Source organism: Bombina bombina, chromosome 6 (genome assembly GCF_027579735.1).
Source record: "Bombina bombina isolate aBomBom1 chromosome 6, aBomBom1.pri, whole genome shotgun sequence".
Classification (NCBI taxonomy): domain Eukaryota; kingdom Metazoa; phylum Chordata; class Amphibia; order Anura; family Bombinatoridae; genus Bombina; species Bombina bombina.
Window position 1 is genome coordinate 766,883,411 of NC_069504.1, and position 22,674 is coordinate 766,906,084.

The 22,674-nt window shown below is 40.9% G+C and overlaps 1 protein-coding gene across 1 annotated transcript in view; it reads right to left on the reverse strand.

Annotated features, from left to right (window-relative positions):
- Window positions 1–296: 296 nt before the first annotated feature.
- LOC128663633 (volume-regulated anion channel subunit LRRC8E) overlaps window positions 297–22,674 on the reverse strand; it is an 83,588-nt gene continuing 61,210 nt past the window's right edge. Inside the window, exon 3 of the mRNA XM_053718054.1 lies at window positions 297–3,897. Coding sequence (XP_053574029.1) covers window positions 1,624–3,897 — 2,274 coding nt within the window. The 3' untranslated portion in view covers window positions 297–1,623. The remainder of the gene's footprint in view (window positions 3,898–22,674) is intronic.

The window sequence follows — 22,674 nt, forward strand, 5'->3', positions numbered from 1 at the left end:
GCAGGCTGCACTCCTACATAAGCAGTTGCATCATATTTAATCTGTTATGCTGTATTTTATGATTATTTAGTGTTAGTCACAAACAGATGTCACCTCATTTAATTTCTGCAAAGCAGCTTCATCTAATACCATTACTTATTATTTGAGCACTCAATATAGATATCCAGAGATCAGTGCTATGAATAGCAGTATTCCATTAACATTAATTCTAACAACAATCAGTATTGGCTAATTGCTGCCATCTTGCTTAGTAGCCCCCTCTACTGTTTAATTACTAGTAATGCACACACAAAATGTTAACTGAAATGTTTATTTCATTTAATAACTTAAAAAAATGAACATTATTAAGAACATGCAGCTAACATTAAAATACATATTTCCATCCTTCCTAAATATATGCTGGTCAGTCCTTAGATCAACAGTTGCTAAATGTTTTGATGGAGAGTCCTAAAATTCCCCTTCTAAAAACAATTCTAAGTATTAGGGCATCCTAGACATAACTTCTAACATTTTTCATTCATCTTTACTTTTTTTTTCTCCCCATGAGTATGTCATGGTGTTTCTAAACTTCTTTCTTTAGGAATACCTAACAGGCTGGACGTTAATGGTAACCTACTAGATCACAAATTGGTTAACCCAGGACTTGACAAATCCAGAGTCAAATGTAGCCTTAATACCAAGGCATTGCACCAAGGTTTGTGAGCTCTGACCTGTCTTACCCCTTTACTGCCCTTCAAATAAAAAAAAGGCACACTGAATAACAGAAATGGTAGTGGGAAACACAAAGCCTGTAAACATTGCTCAGTGAGAGCCTAGAAAATGAATGTTTGCATCTCCTGGCAGGAGACCACAGACTACATACAATTCTTGGCATAAGCTGGGACAACACGCACATTTTTGCTGTGAGGCAGTATATTCATATACCTGGGATTACTGGGTACCTATCTGCACAGTTAGTTCCCCAAAGTGCTAGGACATGAATATGGGCAATTCCTATATTTATATTTACGTAGCCGTTTGCTGCATTTCACATACAGGTCTACATAGTTTGTGCCTATACCAAGTATGCCTCTTTGTCTATACAGTAGCGGTCACTGGAGTGGTATGTACTTACCTGGAAATCAAGGTGTTAAATCATACAGATTAACGCCTTGATTCCCTGTGTGTTTGTAAATCAAAAGGTTACTAGTATCTAAGGACACAAATCACTCTTGCTGTACCGACAACTTAGGTTTTTAAATTTACGAAGTCCTGGGCTAATCAAACAGCTAATCGTTTAATATGCCAAGGTACAGAGAGCCTTAAAATACTGACATGCTAATAGTCCAAAGACTGGACTTGGGAAATGCAAGACAGAGATAGGTAATGGTAATTCAATTCCTGAACAAATTACATTCTATTAATTTGTCCTAGAAATATCCCTAAAACACAGTTTGCCTCCATTTATTCTCTCCACCCTTAAACTTCATTCCTCTACCTACATTTAATCTCTCGTCCCAGTTCTCATGGTCTTAAATAACTTTTGGGTTTGTGCCCTCAATTTTGTATCATACTGTTCTTTCATATTCGGTCCTTTATACACCTCTCCTTACAATTTTTTCCCTCTCTTATTTCATTTTCCTCTCATTCCTCGCTCAGTTTCTCCCTCAGTTCTGTAGGCAGAGTATCTAACAATGATTGTTCAACCACCAACCCAGACTTCCTTAAGCTCACACACTGACCTATCTCTTGGGGCAGAACCTCTAGCCTGTTTCCTTTAAGTTCAAGCTTTAAAAGACCTACTAGACTTCCCACCTTAGGGGACAGGCTCCCTAACTTGTTGTGCCCTAATTTTAGAGTCTTTAGCTTCTGACAAAAGAAAAGTTCATTGGGAAGTTCTTCTAAAAAGTTTCCAGTCAAGCTCAGGTATTGAAGTAACTGTAAAACCCCAACCTCTGGAGGCAATTCCCGGATCTCATTGTAAGACAAATCTAGGTGTCGGAGTTTGGTGCAGAGGAAAAGCTGGGGTGGAAGCACTAGAATTTTGTTGCGATTCAAGCACAACTCTTCCAGACTCTTCAGTTTACGAATGTGTTCTGGAATATAAGCTATCTGGTTGTGCCAAAGTCTTAGAACACTTAATTTCCGACAGTGTTGCAGGCTTATTATCTCCTCAATAGTGTGTAGGCTATTCTCTCTCAGATCTAAGACCTGCAAATTACTGAGACTAAAAACAGCGTGGGGGATTCGTTCTAGGTCGCAATGAATGAGTTCTAACTCTTTCAGTAGGGAAAGTCTCTTCAGAGCATTAACTGTTAAAAGCTTGGTCCCATCATTGTGTATACTAAGTTTCTGCAGATGACCAGCAACTTCTGATACAGTTGGAGGTACTTTAGAGAGGTTGCTTTTGAATGTCAAAACTTTGAGACTCCTAAGCTCTTTAAGGCTTTCAAAGGCAGCATTTTTGGAGAGATCTTGAGATACAAAGCCAATTAAGTGAAGTTCATCCAGTGCCCGAAGACTGAAAACCCACAGTGGTATTTCTTTGATAGTATCAAACTTAATCTGTAGGACTCTTAGGTGGTCACGAAGATATGCCAGGGATCCATTTTGTAATTTTGCCGAACAATTGAAGAGGGACAGTTCTTGCAACCTAACCAGTTTAGACACCATTGGAGGAATAATGACCTCACTAAGCATCTCTAATTTAAGTGATTCCATTTCAGTAACCTCAAATACTGTGTCAGGCAAGCCTGGGAGCTTGAAAAGATGTAGCTCAAGTCTTCCCTCTGGTGTTTCCTGAAGCTTCTGCCTCAACTTCTCTGCAGGCCATTCATGGTTAAGGTTTAACTGTCTCAGTCGGCTCTCACTCACTTCTGAGAGAAAAACTGCAAACCTCTTGGAATAAAGAGAATCATACTGGTCTACCAGATGTAGTACAAATGCAAAGTCATTCTTGACATCTGGGATATCCCCTATCCCAGTCTCTTCACGTACTGATCTAAAGGAATACTCCTTTAATGAGCGTCGGAAAAGCCAATATAATGTGTACATACATGTCAATCCATAAACACTTAGAAAGCAGATGTAAGTGATTGCCAACTTTGAGAACAGATGGGCTTTAGTGTGATTGCAGCAGAAGCTATTGTAACCAGTCATCTCTTCAGTGTGGACACTGCAAGGGACAATAAAATGTATATTGCCTACTAAGGCTGCATTATAAATTGTGATAAGCAAAAACTTACAGAATTTTAAAACTGTCTGCCGCATGTACATGGAATAGAGAAGGTCACCCTCCTCCACATGGTGCCTGAACTTCTTAACCTTCTCAAACAGTGCCTTAGCCTGCTCACCCTCCTTCTTGTCCAGGACACTAGCTGAGGAGGTGTCAGCAACCAGCTTATCTGGAATTGTTGGTGCAATGGCAGGACTACCATTCTCTTCCAAATTCAACTTGGAGACATCTCTGTCTATTGCCTTCTCCTGTGGGGTCTCTCCGGTCACCTCAGACAGTGCTCGTGTTGTCCATGGTGAGTCAAAGCACTTGCCTAAGATAGAGATAAAATGCTCTATCTTGGAGCTAGTACCTGGAAACTTAAACCAAAAATTGCCAAAAATTATGAAGACTAGAGTGTGGATAACCACTAGGTATGGAAAGTATTTTGCATACCAGTGTAGAGCAGTCTCATAGCAAATTTGGTTAATAAAGCTGTACTGTTGGAGGTCTAGGTTGTTGCGCAAGCCACTCATCTCCCGTGGTGGACTTTTAGTAGAACTAGGAGTAGGGGTAGAAGCGGGATAGTCCTCATCGCTTGAGTTAGAGGCTGGTGGATTTTGGATAAACTGTTGACATGAAATCTGAGAAACAGCATCAGCAGATATGTGGTTTGGGAGGCAGATGATCTTGTCCTGAGTTATCTAGAAAGTAATGAAAGAGACGTTTAAATTGAGGTTTTTAGAGAAGAAATTATACAAAAATGAAGGGAAATTAAGTATGAGGGAAGTTTATAACAGGAACTTAACACTGAGGAACCAACAATATATGTCACAGAGAGGATGGTGAAAAAAAAATGTATGGAGGAAAGAATGACAAAGTAATTAATAACAGTCTTTCCAGAAAATTTTGCCAGCTGGATGGCATTATGAAGTAGTTTGGTGGAAGCAGTGAAATACTTTGCAAAATTATACATTTTTTTGTTATTTTTTAACGCAGCTTAAGCTATCAAAAGTACAAATGAATTGCATAATGCAAATAAAATTGATCTAAAGATAATTTCTGCAACAAACATTAAAACAATTTAATATTAGTTGAATATTGCTTAAGTTCAGCTAGGTGGTCAGTATAATCATTCGGTGGTGTGCCTGTTAAATAGGTGCTTATAGTCACTGCAGAGGCCAGTAAGGGATCAGTCTAAAGGAAGCATTAGATCAAAGTATATGATGTCCCTTTAAAGCAGGAAATAATTAAAAATAAACAGAGAAGTGAAAAGCGAATAACAAGCAAGATATATGAGACAAAGAAAAATAATAGAACACAACCAGATCCCAAATGAATATTGTAAGATTAAAAATGTGCAGTATTTTATACTTTGTAAAGTATAAAATGTTTGGCAGCCAAATAATTTAGAGATTAAATATAAATTATACTCAAATTGAGGAGTAATATCATCTTTAATAGGAATGTTGTATATTATTTTCATAAATACTAAAAGTATTTCATATACACCGTTTACATCAGTTAATAATCAATGCATCACTAAATTCTACATAAAAAAAAGTTTTAGAAGTGCTTAAAAACTCTCAAATATTTATCTTAACACCTCTTCAAAAGTAAAACTTCTGCGCGGATATATAATTTTTATGTAGCAGGGTCAAGCAAACACCATACTTAAATATGGTATATGTACTACACCATCTAGATAAATTACAAGATGCAGCAAACATAATTAATATAATATAAATTACAAGATGCAGCAAACATAATTAAAATATTATATTTATATATATATATATATATATATATATATATATATATATATATATACACACATATATATATACACACACTTATTATCATCGTTGTACTTCGTTAACTTTTGTACCCATGGCCAGCGCTGCGGAATTTGTTGGCGCTCTATAAATTGTATAACTAAAAAGTTTAATAAATAAATTATATATCAATATCTATCGTGTCCAGGGAAAACCTTGAATAAAAAAAAAACAAAACACAAACTCTTTAGTATGTTTTATAGTCTTTACTGTTGTCCACTAGGGATATTGATGAGCTTTTGTATTAATCAAGCAATCACTGTATAAAATGTTGCACAGACCTGTATTCTGCAGTATGTGTGTCTAGCAGCAGAAGAAGAAAATAGAAAAAAACCACACATTTGAGCGATACATTTTAAACCGATTTGTCGACCCCTTTTACATTATATTTCTGTGAAGTATCCACAGAAATTATACCTTGTTTTTTTTCAGTTGACAAATCATTATTGAAAATAAGTTTGGTTTGTAGAAATAAAATATAGGAGAACATTTTCTTTTGCTTCCCCCTCCATCCAGTCTGTTTTAGTCTATAGTTTTTTTCCTTAAGGAACATTAAGGGCTTGATATTTATCAAGCAGTGGTCATCAAACGGCTGCTTCCTATACTCTTCTTGACCTCTTAGGAGAGTTTCAATCTCCCCGGTCTCGTCCGACCTGGGAGATTGACTGGCGTGATTGGCTGTGCGCGGGCAGGGGGCAGCATTGCATGGGAGCACAAAATAGCGATTGCCTGCAATGTTAAATTCCGCCATCTGAATTCTGTCCGCCAGAGACGAGCCGCGGTTGACAGGGGCACATATGTACGCCCCTGTCCGCCGTAGCTTGATAAATCGAGCCTTTTGAGCACCTTGTCCTTTACAAATTAGTCAAATGTTGGTTAATGATTTAATACACTGTCTATTGTTATTTGTAGAAATAGAATATTTCAGGTGAGATGATTTAACATTAAGAAGAATAATTCATTAGAAATGTGATATTGTTATATTGTTTATTCTTTTGTTTTTGTGATCTGCAAATCACACTTCTGTATTATAAAACTTTGTGTGTGGCATTCAATACAGGATGCAAATTGTTTTTCTTTTGATCTTTTCAATAAAAACAAAATTTATGCTTACCTAATAAATTTCTTTCTTTCCGAGCATGGAGTGTCCACGACTTCATTCCAATTACTAGTGGGATATTCAACTCCTGTCCAACAGGAGGAGGCAAAGAGCACCCCAGCAAAAGTGTAACTTCCCTTACCCATAATCCCCAGGAAAATGGAAAGAAGAAACGCAAGAGTGAAAAAGGTGCCTGAGGTATACTCAAAAAAACTGCTGAATTATAATAATAAAAAAAAAAAAAAAAAAGAGAGAGAGGACGATTCGTGGACTTTCCATGCATGGAAAGAAAATTTATCAGGTAAGCATAAATTTTGTTTTCTTTCCTATGGCATGGAGAGTCCACAACTTCATTCCAATTACTAGTTGGAACCAATACCCAAGCTAGAGGACACGGAATGAACAGGGAGGGAGAACAAGGCAGGAGGACCTAAGCAGAAGGCACCGCCGCTTGAAGAACCTTTCTCCCAAAAGAAGCCCCAGCCGAGGCAAAAGCATCAAATTGGTAGAATTTGGAAAAAGTATGCAAAGAGGACCATGTTGCTGCTATGCAAATCTGTTCCACAGAAACTTCGTTCTTGAAAGCCCAAGATGAAGAGACAGCCCTAGTGGAATGAGCCGTAATTCTCTCAGGAGGCTGCTGTCCAGCAGTGTTATAAGCAAAACAAATCATACTTCTCTCCAGAGAAAATAACAAACAGAGCAGAAGATTGCCGAAAATCCTTAATAGCTGGTAAGTAAAATTTTAGAGTATGCACAACATCCAAGTTATGCAAAAGATGTTCCTTATGAGAAGAAGGATTAAGACAAAAAGAAGGAACAACAATTTCCTGATTAATGTTTTGAACCGACACCACCTTAGGGAGAAATCCCAATTTAGTACGAAGGACCGCCTTATCTGCATTAAAAAATAAAGTACGGGGAAGAAAGCTCAAACTCTGCGAGCGGAATAGCAAGGAGAAACAAAACCTTGCAAGATAACAAATTTATATCAACAACATGCATCAGCTCAAGCGGAGCCTACTGCAAAACTTTAAAAACTAGGTTAAGGCTCCAAGGAGGAGCAATAGGTTTAAACACAGGCCTGAATTTAACCAGGGCCTGAACAAAAGCTTTAACATCTGGTAATTCTGACAGACGTTTGTGCAAAAGGATAGACAGAGCAGAAATCTGACCTTTCAGAGTACTGACTGACAAACCTTTCTCCAGGCCATCCTGAAGAAAAGATAAAATTTGTGGAATCCTCACCCGACTCCAAGAAAAATCTTTAGCTTCACACCATATCTTAGGGTAAATCTTACGAGTAACAGATTTACAAGCCTGAAGCATAGTATCAATGACTGCATCCGAAAAAAACACATTTAGACAGGACTAGGCGTTCAATCTCCAAGCAGTCAGCTTCAGAGAATCTAGATTTGGACTCGTGGAAGGAGAGCAAACAGAGGAAATAGGTATGCTAGTCTGAAATCCCAAGTAACCGCCAGAGCATCTATCAGGGCGGTCTGAGGATCTCTTGACTTTGAACTGTACTTTGGAAGCTTGGCGTTTTGATGAGACGCCATCAGATCCAACTACGGAACCCCCACCAGAGGGTTATCCTGGATAACACTTCCATATGGAGAGCCCATTCCCTGGGTTGAAAAGTCTGTATGCTCAGAAAATCTGCTTCCCAAATGTCCACTCCTGGAATGTGGATTGTAGGAGACAATCGTGAGCTTCTGCCCACTGCAGAATCACCTCCTTCATGGCCAAGGAACTCAAGAGTTCCTCCCTGGTGGTTGATGTAAGCCACTGAGGTGATAATCCGACAGGAATCTGATAAACCTGACTAAAGATAATTGAAGTCAAGCTGTCAAGGCATTGAAGATTGCTCTGAACTCCAAGATGTTTATGGGAAGAGAAGACTCTTCCCGAGACCAGAGGCCCTAAGCTTTCAGAGAATCCCAAACAGCTCCCCAGCGTGGCGTCCGTAGTCACAATCAGGAAGGTCTCAAGAAGCAAGTTCCCCCGAGACAGATTTTCCTGTGAAATTCACCACGAGAGAGAGTCTCTCGATAGAGGGTCCAAATGTATCCTCTGCGATAAAGCTGAATGGTCTCCGTTCCATTGACGGAGCATGCAAAGCTGCAGCGGTCGCAGATGGAACCGAGCAAAAGGAATGATGTCCATGGAGCCACCATCAGACCAATCACCTCCATACATTGAGCCACTGAGGAAAAGCAGACTGGAGGGAAAGGCAAGAAGCAAAAAGTTTTAATTTTCTGACATCCGTCAGGAAAATCTTCATGGACAAAGAATCTATGATTGTCCCTAGGTAACACACTCTTGTAGTTGGAACTAGACTACTCTTTTCAGATTCACGTTCCACCCGTGGGAACGTAGAAAAGTCAACAACATCTCTGTATGAGATATTGCTTCTGAAATGATCTCCGCCAGACTGGGCCCAAATAAAGTCTTACCCTTATAAGGTAAGGCCAAAAGCTTGGCCTTTGAAGAAACATCAGCAGACCAAGATTTTAACCACAGAGCTCTGTGAACTACAACAGTGAAGCTAGACATATTAGCTCACAGTCTAATTACCTGCATGTTTGAATCACAGATAAAGATAATAGCCAGTTTAAGAACCTTGATCCTGTCTTGGATCTCCTCTATCGTAGTCTCTTCTGAAATCAGATCAGACAAGGCATTGTACCAATAAGATGCTGCTCCCACAACCTTGGCAATACTTGCCGCAGGTTGCTACTGTAATCCTTGATGGATGTACATCTTTCTTAAAGGGCCATAATACACTCATTTTTTCTTTGCATAAATGTTTTGTACATGATCTATTTATAAAGCCCATAAAATTTGTTTTTTTTTTAAAATGTATAGTTTTGCTTATTTTTAAATAACATTGCTCTGATTTTCAGACTCCTAACCAAGCCCCAAAGTTTTATTTGAATTCCGTCAGCTACCTTCTCCAGCTTGCTCCCGTTTGTGTAAAGGGTCTTTTCATATGGAAAAGAAAGGGCGGGGGGGGAGTGTCTTATTTCCCACTTGCAGTGGGCTATCCATCTGCCTTTTCAACAGAGTTAAACTGAAAGCTTCTAAGTACGTTTTTAAACCATTTTATACTGGATTTTTATATCAGTATCTGTGCATTTTATTCTTTATAGTAGTGTTTATTACATGCAGTTATATGAAAAACATAATTTATGCTTACCTGGTAAATTTATTTCTCTTGTGGTGTATCCAGTCCACGGATCATCCATTACTTGTGGGATATTCTCCTTCCCAACAGGAAGCTGCAAGAGGATCACCCACAGCAGAGCTGTCTATATAGCTCCTCCCCTTAACTGCCACCTCCAGTCATTCGACCGAAGACAAACAAGAGAAAGGAGAAACCATAGGGTGCAGTGGTGACTGTAGTTTAAAAATAAAAGATACCTGCCTTAAAATGACAGGGCGGGCCATGGACTGGATACACCACAAGAGAAATAAATTTATCAGGTAAGCATAAATTATGTTTTCTCTTGTAAGGTGTATCCAGTCCACGGATCATTCATTGCTTGTGGGATACCAATACCAAAGCTAAAGTACACGGATGAAGGGAGGGACAAGGCAGGAACTCAAACGGAAGGTACCACTGCCTGTAAAACCTTTCTCCCAAAAATAGCCTCCGAAGAAGCAAAAGTATCACATTTATAAACTTTGAAAAAGTATGAAGCGAAGACCAAGTCGCCGCCTTGCAAATCTGTTCAATAGAAGCCTCATTTTTAAAAGCCCATGTGGAAGCCACAGCTCTAGTAGAATGAGCTGTAATCCTTTCAGGAGGCTGCTGGCCAGCAGTCTCATAAGCTAAGCGGATTATACTTCTTAGCCAAAACAAAAGAGAAGTTGCCGAAGCCTTTTGGCCTCTCCTCTGTCCAGAGTAGACAACAAACAAAGCAGATGTTTGACGAAAATCTTTAGTAGCTTGTAAATAAAACTTTAAAGCACGAACCACGTCAAGATTGTGTAATAGACATTCCTTCATTGAAGAAGGCGGAACAACAATCTCCTGATTGATATTCTTATTAGATACCACCTTAGGTAAAAACCCAGGTTTGGTACGCAAAACTACCTTATCTGCATGGAAGATCAGATAAGGGGAATCACACTGTAAGGCAGATAACTCGGAAACTCTACGAGCCGAGGAAATAGCTACCAAAAACAGAACTTTCCAAGATAAAAGCTTGATATCTATGGAATGAAGAGGTTCAAACGGAATCCCTTGGAGAACTTTAAAAACCAAATTTAAACTCCATGGCGGAGCAACTGGTTTAAACACAGGCTTGATTCTAACTAAAGCCTGACAAAACGCCTGAACGTCTGGACTATCCGCCAGACGCTTGTGCAAAAGAATAGACAAAGCAGAAATCTGTCCCTTTAAGAAACTAGCTGACAATCCCTTTTCTAATCCTTCTTGGAGAAAAGATAATATCCTGGGAATCCTGACTTTACTCCATGAGTAACCCTTTAATTCACACCAATAAAGATATTTACGCCATATCTTATGATAGATTTTCCTGGTGACAAGCTTCCGTGCCTGAACTAAGGTATCAATGACTGACTCGGAGAAGCCACACTTTGATAAAATCAAGCGTTCAATCTCCAGGCAGTCAGTCTCAGAGAAATTAGATTTGGATGGTTGAAAGGACTCTGAAGTAGAAGGTCCTGTCTCAGAGGCAGAGTCCATGGTGGAAGAGATGACATGTCCACTAGATCTGCATACCAAGTCCTAAGTGGCCACGCAGGCGCTATCAAAATCACTGAAGCTCTCTCCTGCTTGATTTTGGCAATCAGACGAGGGAGCAGAGGAAACGGTGGAAACACATAAGCCAGGTTGAAGGACCAAGGCGCTGCTAGAGCATCTATCAGCGTTGCCTTGGGATCCCTAGACCTGGATCCGTAACAAGGAAGTTTGGCGTTCTGGCAAGACGCCATGAGATTCAGTTCTGGTTCGCCCCAACGTTGAACCAATTGTGCAAACACCTCCGGATGGAGTTCTCACTCCCCCGGATGAAAAGTCTGTCGACTTAGAAGTTCCGCCTCCCAGTTCTCTACACCTGGGATATGGATAGCTGATAGGTGGCAAGAGTGAAACTCTGCCCAACGAATTATCTTTGAAACTTCCAACATCGCTAGGGAACTCCTTGTTCCCCCTTAAAGGGACATTATACACTCATTTTTTCTTTGCATAAATGTTTTGTAGATGATCTATTTATATAGCTCATAAAGTTTTTTTTTTTAAAATAAATGTATAGTTTTGCTAATTTTTAAATAACATTGCTCTGATTTTCAGACTCCTAACCAAGCCCCAAAGCTTTATGTGAATACTGTCAGCTACCTTCTCCAGCTTGCTCCTGTTTGTGTAAAGGGTCTTTTCATATGCAAAAGAAGGGGGAGGGGGGAGTGTCTAATTTGCCACTTGCAGTGGGCTTTCCAACTACCTTTTCAACAGAGCCAAACTGACAGCTTCTAAGTAAGTTTTTAAACAGTTTTATACTGGATTTTTATATCAGTATCTGTGCATCTTATTCTTTATAGTAGCGTCTATTACATGCAGTTATATGAAAATGAGTGTATACTGTCCCTTTAATGGTTGATGTAAGCCACAGTCGTGATGTTGTCCGACTGAAATCTGATGAACCTCATTGAGGCTAGCTGAGGCCAAGCTTGAAGAGCATTGAATATCGCTCTTAATTCCAGAATGTTTATTGGGAGGAGGGTCTCCTCCTGAGTCCACTATCCCTGAGCCTTCAGGGAGTTCTAGACTGCCCCCCAGCCTAGAAGGCTGGCATCTGTCATTACTATTGTCCAATCTGGCCTGCGAAAGGTCATACCTTTGGACAGATGGACCCGAGATAGCCACCAGAGAAGAGAATCCCTGGTCTCTTGATCCAGATTTAGTAGAGGGGACAAATCTGTGTAATCCCCATTCCACTGACTGAGCATGCAGAGTTGCAGCGGTCTGAGATGTAGGCGGGCAAAGGGCACTATGTCCATTGCCGCTACCATTAAGCCGATTACTTCCATACACTGAGCCACCGAAGGGCGAGAAGTAGAATAAAGAACACAGCAAGAATTTAGAAGTTTTGATAACCTGGTCTCTGTCAGGTAAATCCTCATTTCTACAGAATCTATCAGAGTTCCCAGAAAGGAAACTCTTGTGAGAGGGGATAGAGAATTCTTCTCTTCGTTCACTTTCCACCCGTGCGACCTCAGAAATGCCATAACTATGTCCGTATGAGACTTGGCAATTTGGAAATTTGACGCCTGTATCAGAATGTCGTCTAAATAAGGGGCTACTGCTATGCCCCGCGGCCTTAGGACCGCCAAAGTGACCCCAGAACCTTTGTAAAGATTTGTGGGGCTGTAGCTAACCCAAAGGGAAGAGCTACAAACTGGTAATGCCTGTCCAGGAAGGCAAACCTGAGAAATCGATGATGATCTTTGTGTATCGGAATGTGAAGATAAGCATCCTTTAAATCCACTGTAGTCATGTATTGACCCTCCTGGATCATAGGCAGGATGGTACGAATAGTCTCCATCTTGAATGATGGAACCCTGAGAAATTTGTTTAGGATCTTGAGATCTAAGATTGGTCTGAAGGTTCCCTCTTTTTTGGGAACCACAAACAGATTTGAAAAGAATCCTTGTCCCTGTTCCTTCTTTGGAACTGGGTGGATCACTCCCATACCTAGGAGGTCTTGAACACAATGTAAGAATGCCTCTCTTTTTATCTGGTTTGCAGATAATTGTGAAAGGTGAAATCTCCCTTTTGGAGGGGAAGCTTTTAAGTCCAGAAGATATCCCTGGGATACAATTTCCAACGCCCAGGGATCCTGGACATCTCTTGCCCAAGCCTGGGCGAAGAGAGAAAGCCTGCCCCCTGCTAGATCCGTTATCAGATCGGGGGCCAATCCTTCATGCCGTTTTAGAGGCAGCAGCAGGTTTTTTGGCCTGCTTACCTTTGTTCCGAGCCTGGTTAGGTCTCCAGACCGACTTGGACTGAGCAAAAGTTCCCTCTTGTTTTGTATTACAGGAAGTTGATGCCGCGCTTGTCTTAAAGTTTCGAAAGGCACGAAAATTAGTCTGTTTGGCCCTTGATTTATTAGACATGTCCTGAGGGAGGGCATGACCTTTTCCTCCCGTGATATCAGAAATGATCTCCTTCAAACCAGGCCCGAATAGGGTCTGCCCCTTGAAGGGAATATTAAGAAGCTTAGACTTTGAAGTGACGTCAGCTGACCATGATTTAAGCCATAGCGCCCTTACGCGCCTGAATAGCAAAACCAAAATTCTTAGCCGTTAGTTTAGTCAAATGAACAATGGCATCAGAAACAAATGAATTGGCTAGCTTAAGTGCTCTAAGCTTGTCAAGTATATCGTCCAATGGGGTCTCTACCTGTAAAGCCTCTTCCAGAGACTCAAACCAGAAGGCCGCCGCAGCAGTGACTGGGGCAATGCATGCAAGAGGCTGCAGAATAAAACCTTGTTGAATAAACATTTTCTTAAAGTAACCCTCTAACTTTTTGTCCATTGGATCCAAGAAAGCACAACTGTCCTCGACAGGGATAGTAGTACGCTTAGCTAGGGTAGAAACTGCTCCCTCCACCTTAGAGACCTTTTGCCATAAGTCCCATGTGGCGGCATCTATTGGAAACAATTTCTTAAAAATAGGAGGGGGAGAGAACGGTACACCTGGTCTATCCCATTCCTTAGTAATAATTTCTGAAAACCTTTTAGGTATTGGAAAAACATCAGAGAAAACAGGCACTGCATAGTATTTATCCAATCTGCACAATTTCTCTGGCACTGCAATGGTGTCGCAGTCATTCAGAGTAGCTAAAACCTCCCTGAGTAGCACGTGGAGGTGTTCAAGCTTAAATTTAAATGTTGCCATATCAGAATCAGGTTGCATCATCTTCCCTGAGTCAGACACATCACCCACAGAAAGAAGCTCTCCTTCCTCAGCTTCTGCATATTGTGAGGGGGTATCAGACATAGCTACTGAAGCATCAGAGTGCTCTGTATTTCTTCTAACCCCAGAGCTGTCTCGCTTTCCTCGTAACCCAAGTAGTCTGGATAATACCGCTGACATTGTATTATCCATGACTGCCGCCATGTCTTGTAAAGTAAACGCCATGGGCGCGCTAGATGTACTTGGCACCTCTTGAGCGTCAGTCCCTTGAGCGGGAGTCAAAGGCTCTGACACGTGGGGTGAGTTAGTCGGCATAACTTCCCCCTTGTCAGATTCCTCTGGTGATAAATCTTTTAAAGACATAATATGGTCTTTATAACTTAAAGTGAAATCAGTACATTTGGTACACATTCTAAGAGGGGGTTCCACCATGGCTTCTAAACATAATGAACAAGGAGTTTCCTCTATGTGAGACATGTTTAAACAGACTAGCAATGAGACCAGCAAGCTTGGAAAACACTTTACTAAAAGTTAACAAGCAAAAAATAAAAACGGTACTGTGCCTTTAAGAAAAATAAAAAGGTCAGAATTTGAAAAACAGTGATAAAAAGCAGTAAATCAAACGAAATTTTTACAGTGTGTATAATAGGCTAACAGAGCATTGCACCCACTTGCAAATGGATGATTAACCCCTTAGTTTCAAAAACGGATCAAAAAAATGAAATACATTTTTTAACAGTCACAACAAACTGCCACAGCTCTGCTGTGGCCCTACCTTCCCATACAATCGACTTTGGAAAGCACAAAAACCCTTTGTAGTGGTCCTAAGTGTTCAGGGGACTCCAAGGGAAGCAGGAAGTCTCAAGCTGTAAAGACTACTGCACGATTTAGGCCTAAAATTAGGCCCCTCCCAACCTGTACTCACAGTGAAGGCCAAAAAAAACTATACCTAGGCAAAATCTAGCCAGCCATGTGGAAAAAACTAAGCCCCAATAAAGTTTTATCACCAATATGCATATAAAAACGTTTAAGCACTTCCAGCAAACTTTTTATGTCAGAAATGTGAAAAATAATAAGAGTATTACCTCTAACAGCAAGCATGATGCTAGTTGTTGTTAAATCAATGTAATCAGGCTTACCTCAGATAAATCCGGTATTAACAGCATTTTCTAGCATTTACATTTCTCTAGAAAAATTTAGACTACACATACCTCATAGCAGGAGACCCTGCACGCCATTCCCCAAGCTGAAGTTACCTCTCTCTCTTCAGTTATGTGTGAGAACAGCAATAGATCTTAGTTACAACCTGCTAAGATCATTAGAGACCACAGGCAGATTATTCTTCTATTTTCTGCCTGAGACCAAAATAGTAAAACTCCGGTACCATTTAAAAATAATAAACTTTTGAATTGAAGAAAAACAACTAAATTACACCACATCTCTCTAACTGCTTCCATGTTTGTTGAGAGCTGCAAGAGAATGACTGGAGGTGGCAGTTAAGGGGAGGAGCTATATAGACAACTCTGCTGTGGGTGATCCTCTTGCAGCTTCCTGTTGGGAAGGAGAATATCCCACAAGTAATGGATGATCCGTGGACTGGATACACCTTACAAGAGAAACTAGTGTATACTGTCCCTTTAAGTAAGCCTTAAAAGAACAACTATCGTCTATAGGAATGGTAGTTCTTTAAGCTAGAGTAGAGATAGCTCCCTCTACTTTAGGTGCAGTGCGAGGCCCGAATGGAGTCAGCAACAGGAAACAACTTTTTATAAACAGGGGAAGGGGAAAACGGAAACCCCAGGTTTATCCCATTCCTGTGCAATAATTTCAGACATCTTGTCTGGAACAGAAAAAACATCCTTAGACGTTGGAGAACTGAAGGAAATAGGGAAAAAAAAAATAATGTACGTTCACCACATAGGTTATCTGGAACAAAATAAATAATGTCTAACATTATTATATTATAATAAAATTATATAATTATAACATTAACAAAATAATAAATGTCTAAATAGGGGGGGGGGGAAATAATGTCCATTCACCACGTTAACTGGACTCTGGTAGCGGTGGGATCCGAACTCACGCCTCCAAAGAGACTGGAGGCTTAAACCAGAGCCTTAGACTGCTCGGCCACGCTACCTAAATTAAACCTATTAGGAGATTAAAGACAATGAAAGACACAGGCATTAGAAAAAATCACCTCAAATGGGTGAATTATTCTAATATAATATTCCTACAAAAAAAATTATAGAAATAAATATGGTAGCCTGCAAATCATGATTAAAGCAGGGCTATTTGAAATCCATCAGTAAAAAATACACTCACTGTGAGGAATACTTAGTCACAGCTGGATATGAACTCTCAACCTTCAGCTATGAAGGAAGCAAAGTTTACCACTACGCAATCATGGAACAAGACATTTAGCAAACATCGCCTCCATATGCCTAAAAGAAGCCCTTAATTTTAAAACAGTGCAACAGAAATGTCACAGCCACTTGAAAATTTCACCCCAGATGAAAGCTTATATTACACGGAGTTCCACTGAAAAATCTGGAAAGGATCGCTATTCTTCCACAGGGGATATGACACGTGAGGTCTGGAACTCTGATCTCTCATGAAGTATCTCAGTGATTTTCCACTGAGCCGCCAGAGATCTGTCATAAAATTGTGAAGACATATAAATATGTACACAAATAGAACACTTTGAGACATAAGGCTACTCGGATAACAAAATAAAATGTAGGCTTACCTGATAAAAAATTCTTTCCGGATATGGAGAGTTCACAACGTCATTCAATTAATAGTGGGAATATCACTCCTGGCCAGCAGGAGGCGGCAAAGAGCACCACATTAAAGCTGTTAAGTGTCACTCCCCTACTCATAATCCCCAGTCATTCAACCGAAGGAATAACACAAAAGGTGTAGAGGTGCCTGAGGTTTAGTAAAAAATAACTGTCTTAATAAAGGGTGGGGTCGTGGACTCGTATCCGGAAAGAAAGAAATGCATCAGGTAAGCATATATTTTGTTTTCTTTCCTAAGATATGGAGAGTCCACAACGTCATTCAATTACTAGTGGGAACCAATACCCAGGCTAGAGGACAAAGAATGAACAGGAGGGAGAACAAGACAGGCAGACCTAAACAGAAGGCACCACCGCTTGAAGAACCTTTCTCCCAAAAGAGGCCTCAGCCAAGGCAAAAGTATCAAATTTGGAAAAAGTATGCAGAGAGGACCAAGTTGCAGCCTTGCAAATCTGTTCCACAGAAGCTTCATTTTTGAAAGTCCAAGAAGAGGAGACTGCCCTAGTGGAATGAGCTGCAATTCTCTCAGGAGGCTGCTGTCCAGCAGTCTCAAAAGAAAAACGAATGATACTTATCAACCAGAGGGAAAGAGAAGTAGCAGTAGCCTTTTGACCCTTATGCTTTCCTGAGAAACAAACAAACAAACAGGGCTGAAGACTGGCAAAAATTCTTAGTCACCTGTAGGTAGAATTTTAGAGCATGCACAACATCCAAGTTGTGCATCAGACATTCTTTATGAGAAGGAGGATTGGGACAGAGAGAAGGAACAATAATTTCCTGATTAATATTTCAATCCAAAACCACAATTTAGTACGAAGAACCGCCTTATCTGCATGAAAGATAAGTCAAATCACACTGCAAAGCAGAGCGTTCCGAAACTCTCCAAGCAGAAGAGATAGCAATAAGAAACAAAACCTTCCAAGATAGCAACTTACTATCTATGAAATGCATTGGCTCAAACAGAGCCTGCTGCAAAACTTTAAGAACAAGATTAAGGCTCCAAGGAGGAGCAACAGGTTTAAAACACAGGCCTGATTCTGAGCAAAAAAATTGAACATCTGGCACATTCACCAGACGCTTGTGTAACAAAATAGATAATGCAGAAATCTGACCTTTCAGAGAACTGACTGACCACCCTTTCTCCAGACCTTCCTGGAGAAAAGACAAAATTCTAGGAATCCTGACCCTACTCCAAGAGTAGCCCTTAGATTCACACCAATGAAGGTATTTACGCCATACCGTATGGAAATTTTTTCGAGTACAAGCTTGCGAGCCTGGATCATGGTCTCAATGACCGACTCTCAATGACCGATTCCAAGCAGTCAGCTTCTGAAAAATGAGATTTGGATGGAGGAATGGACCCCGAGTTAGAAGGTCCTTCCTCAGAGGCAACCTCCAAGGTGGCCGAGATGACATCTTCACTAGGTGATGTAAGCCACTGAGGTGATGTTGTCCGACTGAAACCTGATAAACCGGGCTAAGAACAATTAAGGCCAAGCTATCAGAGCATTATAAATCGCTCTCAATTCCAAGATGTTTATAGGGAGAGTAGACTCCTCCTGAGTCCTTAGTCCCTGCGCCTTTAACGAGTCAGAAACTGCTCCCCAGCCTAGCAGGCTGGCGTCCGTGGTCACAATCACCCAGGAAGGTCTCCGGAAGGATGTGCCCTGAGACAAGATGGTCCTGAGAAAGCCACCACAGGAGAGAGTCTCTTGTCGACTGGTCTAGATCTATCCTCTGAGACAGATCCGAATGGTCTCTGTTCCATTGTCTGAGCATGCATAATTGCAGAGCTATCAAATGGAATCAAGCAAAGGGAATGATGTCCATGGAAGCGACCATCAGACCAATTACCTCCATACATTGAGCCACTGATGGCCGAACGGTAGACAGTAGAGAGAGGCAAGAGGAGAGAATTCTGGATTTTCTCACCTCTGTCAGAAAAAAATTCATAGATAGGGAATCTATTATGGTCCCTAAGAAAACCACCCTTGTAGCTGGAACAAGGTAACTCTTTTCCAGATTCACTTTCCAACCGTGGGAGCGTAGAAAAGACAACAAGATCTCTGAGTGAGAGTTTGCTAGTTGAAAAGATTGTGCCTGAACCAATATGTCGTCCAGGTAGGGCGCCACTGCAGTTTCCCAAGACCTAATCACTGCCAAGAGAGCCCCCAGAACCTTTGAGAAAATTCCGGAAGCTGTGGCAAGGCCAAAACAGAAGATCCACAAACGAAAAATGTTTGTCTAGAAAGGCGAATCTCAGGAATTTGTGATGATCCCTGTGGATAGGAACATGAAGATATGCATCCTTCAGGTCTATGGTCGTCATGAACTGACCCTCTTGGACCAAAGGAAGAATGGAACGAATGGTTTGCATTTTGAAAGACGGTAGGTACCCTGAGAAACTTGTTGAGGCACTTTAGGTCTAAAATAGGTCGAAAAGTTCCCTCTTTTTTGGGCACCACAAACTGATTTGAATAGAATCCTAGACCCTGTTCCCTTACTGGAACAATCACTCCCAGGGAGGAAAGGTCCTGAAAGCAGTTCAAGAATGCCTCTCTTTTTACCTGGTCTGCAGTTAATCTTGAGAGGTAGAATCTGCCCCTGGGAGGGGTAGTTTTGAATTCCATTTTGTAACCCTGAGATACTATGTCTACAGCCCAAGGATCTGGGACATCTCATCTCCACACTTGACAAAACAGGGAAAGTCTGCCCCCCACTTGATCCGATCCCGGATCGGGGGCCCGACCCTTCATGCGGACTAAGACTCAGCTCAGGTTTCTTTGATTGCTTCCCCTTACTCCAAGACTGATTGGGCTTCCAAAAAGACTTGGACTGCTCCTGCTTGGAAGAGGAAGACTTGACCTTTGAAGTTACGAAAGGAACGAAAATTACTTTGACGTCCTTTGAGTCTGTTCTCCCTGTCTTGCGGTAGAAAAGACCCTTTTCCACCCATAATATCAGAAATTATTTCTGCCAGACCAGGTCCGAACAAGGTCTTACCCTTGTAAGGAAGCACCAGAAGCTTGGACTTGGAGGTAACATCAGCTGACCAAGATTTTAGCCACAATGCCCTGCGGGCTAGGACAGTGAAGCCAGACATCTTGGCTCCCAGTCTAATAACTTGCATGTTAGCATCAGAAATAAAGGAATTGGCTAGTTTGAGAGCCTTAATGCTATCTTGTATCTCCTCCAACGGAGTCTCTACTAAAATTGATTCAGACAAGGCGTTGCACCAATAAGATGCCGCACTTGCTACTGTGGCAATACAAACTGCAGGTTGCCATTGAAGACCTTGATGAACATACATCTTCAAATAAGCTTCCAGCTTTTTGTCCATGGGATCCTTAAAGGAGCAGCTATCCTCTATAGGGATCGTAGTTCTCTTAGCCAGAGTAGAAATAGCCCCTTATACTTTAGGCACCGTGCGCCAAGAATCTTTAAAGAAGTCAGCAACAGGAAACATCTTTTTAAATACGGAAGATGGGGAGAAAGGAATCCTTGGCTTCTCCCATTCCTGTGAAATAATCTCCGTCACACGGTCTGGGACAGGAAAAACTTCCACAGAGGAAGGAACATCATAGTATTTATTAAGTTTACTAGACTTCTTAGGGTCGACAACGACAGAGGTATCAGAGTTGTCCAAAGTAGCCAATACCTCCTTTAACAGTACACAAAGGTGTTCAAGCTTAAATATAAAAGTTTACTTCTTCAGTATCAGATGAAGGAATAATACTGTCCGAATCTGAGATTTCACCCTCAGAGGCTACTAACGTATCCTCCTCATCAGTAGGTGGAACAGAAACCTTACTATCTGAATGTCTAATTTTACTCTTGCGTTTTCCCAGCATAGGAAAAGCAGATAATTCCGCAGATACCTGTGCAGCAAAATCTGCAGGCAAATAAACTCCTCCAGGAGGCTGAGAGGATCTGCAGGGCACTGTATGTGACACCATAGAGGCTTGGGACGTTTAAGGAGAAAGCTGTGGCATTGCCTGAACAGCATCATCCCAAGAGACATTGGGCTCAGCGGGCAACAATTTATCTTTAAATTGAAATGTTCTAGCTAAGCATGAAGCACAGAATTGCATAGGCAAAACAATGTGTGCTTCTAGGCATAATTTCTCCATATAGGTGTGTCCGGTCCATGGCGTCATCCTTACTTGTGGGATATTCTCTTCCCCAACAGGAAATGGCAAAGAGCCCAGCAAAGCTGGTCACATGATCCCTCCTAGGCTCCGCCTTCCCCAGTCATTCTCTTTGCCGTTGTACAGGCAACATCTCCACGGAGATGGCTTAGCGTTTTTTTGGTGTTTAAATGTAGTTTTTATTCTTCAATCAAGAGTTTGTTATTTTAAAATAGTGCTGGTATGTACTATTTACTCTGAAACAGAAAAGAGATGAAGATTTCTGTTTGTAAGAGGAAAATGATTTTAGCAACCGTTACTAAAATCGATGGCTGTTTCCACACAGGACTGTTGAGAGGAATTAACTTCAGTTGGGGGAAACAGTGAGCAGACTTTTGCTGCTTGAGGTATGACACATTTCTAACAAGACTATGTAATGCTGGAAGCTGTCATTTTCCCTATGGGATCCGGTAAGCCATTTTTATTACATAAGAATAAAGGGCTTCACAAGGGCTTTTCAGACTGGTAGACATTTTCTGGGCTAAAACGATTGATATATAAGCATTTTTAATACTTCATAGCTTTGAGGAATTATTTTATTCTTGGGAATTATGTAAAATAACCGGCAGGCACTGTATTGGACACCTTTTTCTCTAGGGGCTTTCCCTGATCATAGGCAGAGCCTCATTTTCGCGCCTCTATTGCGCAGTTGTTTTTGGCAAGCATGACATGCAGATGCATGTGTGAGGAGCTCAGATACATAGAAAAAGCTTTCTGAAGGCGTCATTTGGTATCGTATTCCCCTTTGGGCTTGGTTGGGTCTCAGCAAAGCAGATACCAGGGACTGTATAGGGGTTAAATATAAAAACGGCTCCGGTTCCGTTATTTTAAGAGTTAAAGCTTTCAAATTTGGTGTGCAATACTTTTAAGGCTTTAAGACACTGTGGTGAAATTTTGGTGTATTTTGAACAATTCCTTCATACTTTTTCACATTTACAGTAATAAAGTGTGTTCAGTTTAAATTTAAAGTGACAGTAACGGTTTTATTTTAAAAGTTTTTTTTTTTTGTACTTTGTTATCAAGTTTATGCCTGTTTAACATGTCTGAACTATCAGATAGACTGTGTTCTGTATGTGGGGAAGCCAAGGTTCCTTCTCATTTAAATAGATGTGATTTATGAGACACAAAATTTAGAGAAAATGATGCCCAAGATGATTCCTCAAGTGAGGGGAGTAAGCATGGTACTGCATCATCCCCTCCTTCGTCTACGCCAGTCTTGCCCACACAGGAGGCCCCTAGTACATCTAGTGCGCCAATACTCCTTACTATGCAACAATTAACGGCTGTAATGGATAATTCTATCAAAAACATTTTAGCCAAAATGCCAACTTATCAGCGAAAGCGCGACTGCTCTGTTTTAGAAAATACTGAAGAGCATGAGGACGCTGATGATATTAGTTCTGAAGTGCCCCTACACCAGTCTGAGGGGGCCAGGGAGGTTTTGTCTGAGGGAGAAATTTCAGATTCAGGGAAAATTTCTCAACAAGCTGAACCTGATGTGATTACATTCAAATTTAAATTGGAACATCTCCGCGCTCTGCTTAAGGAGGTGTTATCTACTCTGGATGATTGTGAGAATTTGGTCATTCCAGAGAAATTATGTAAGATGGACA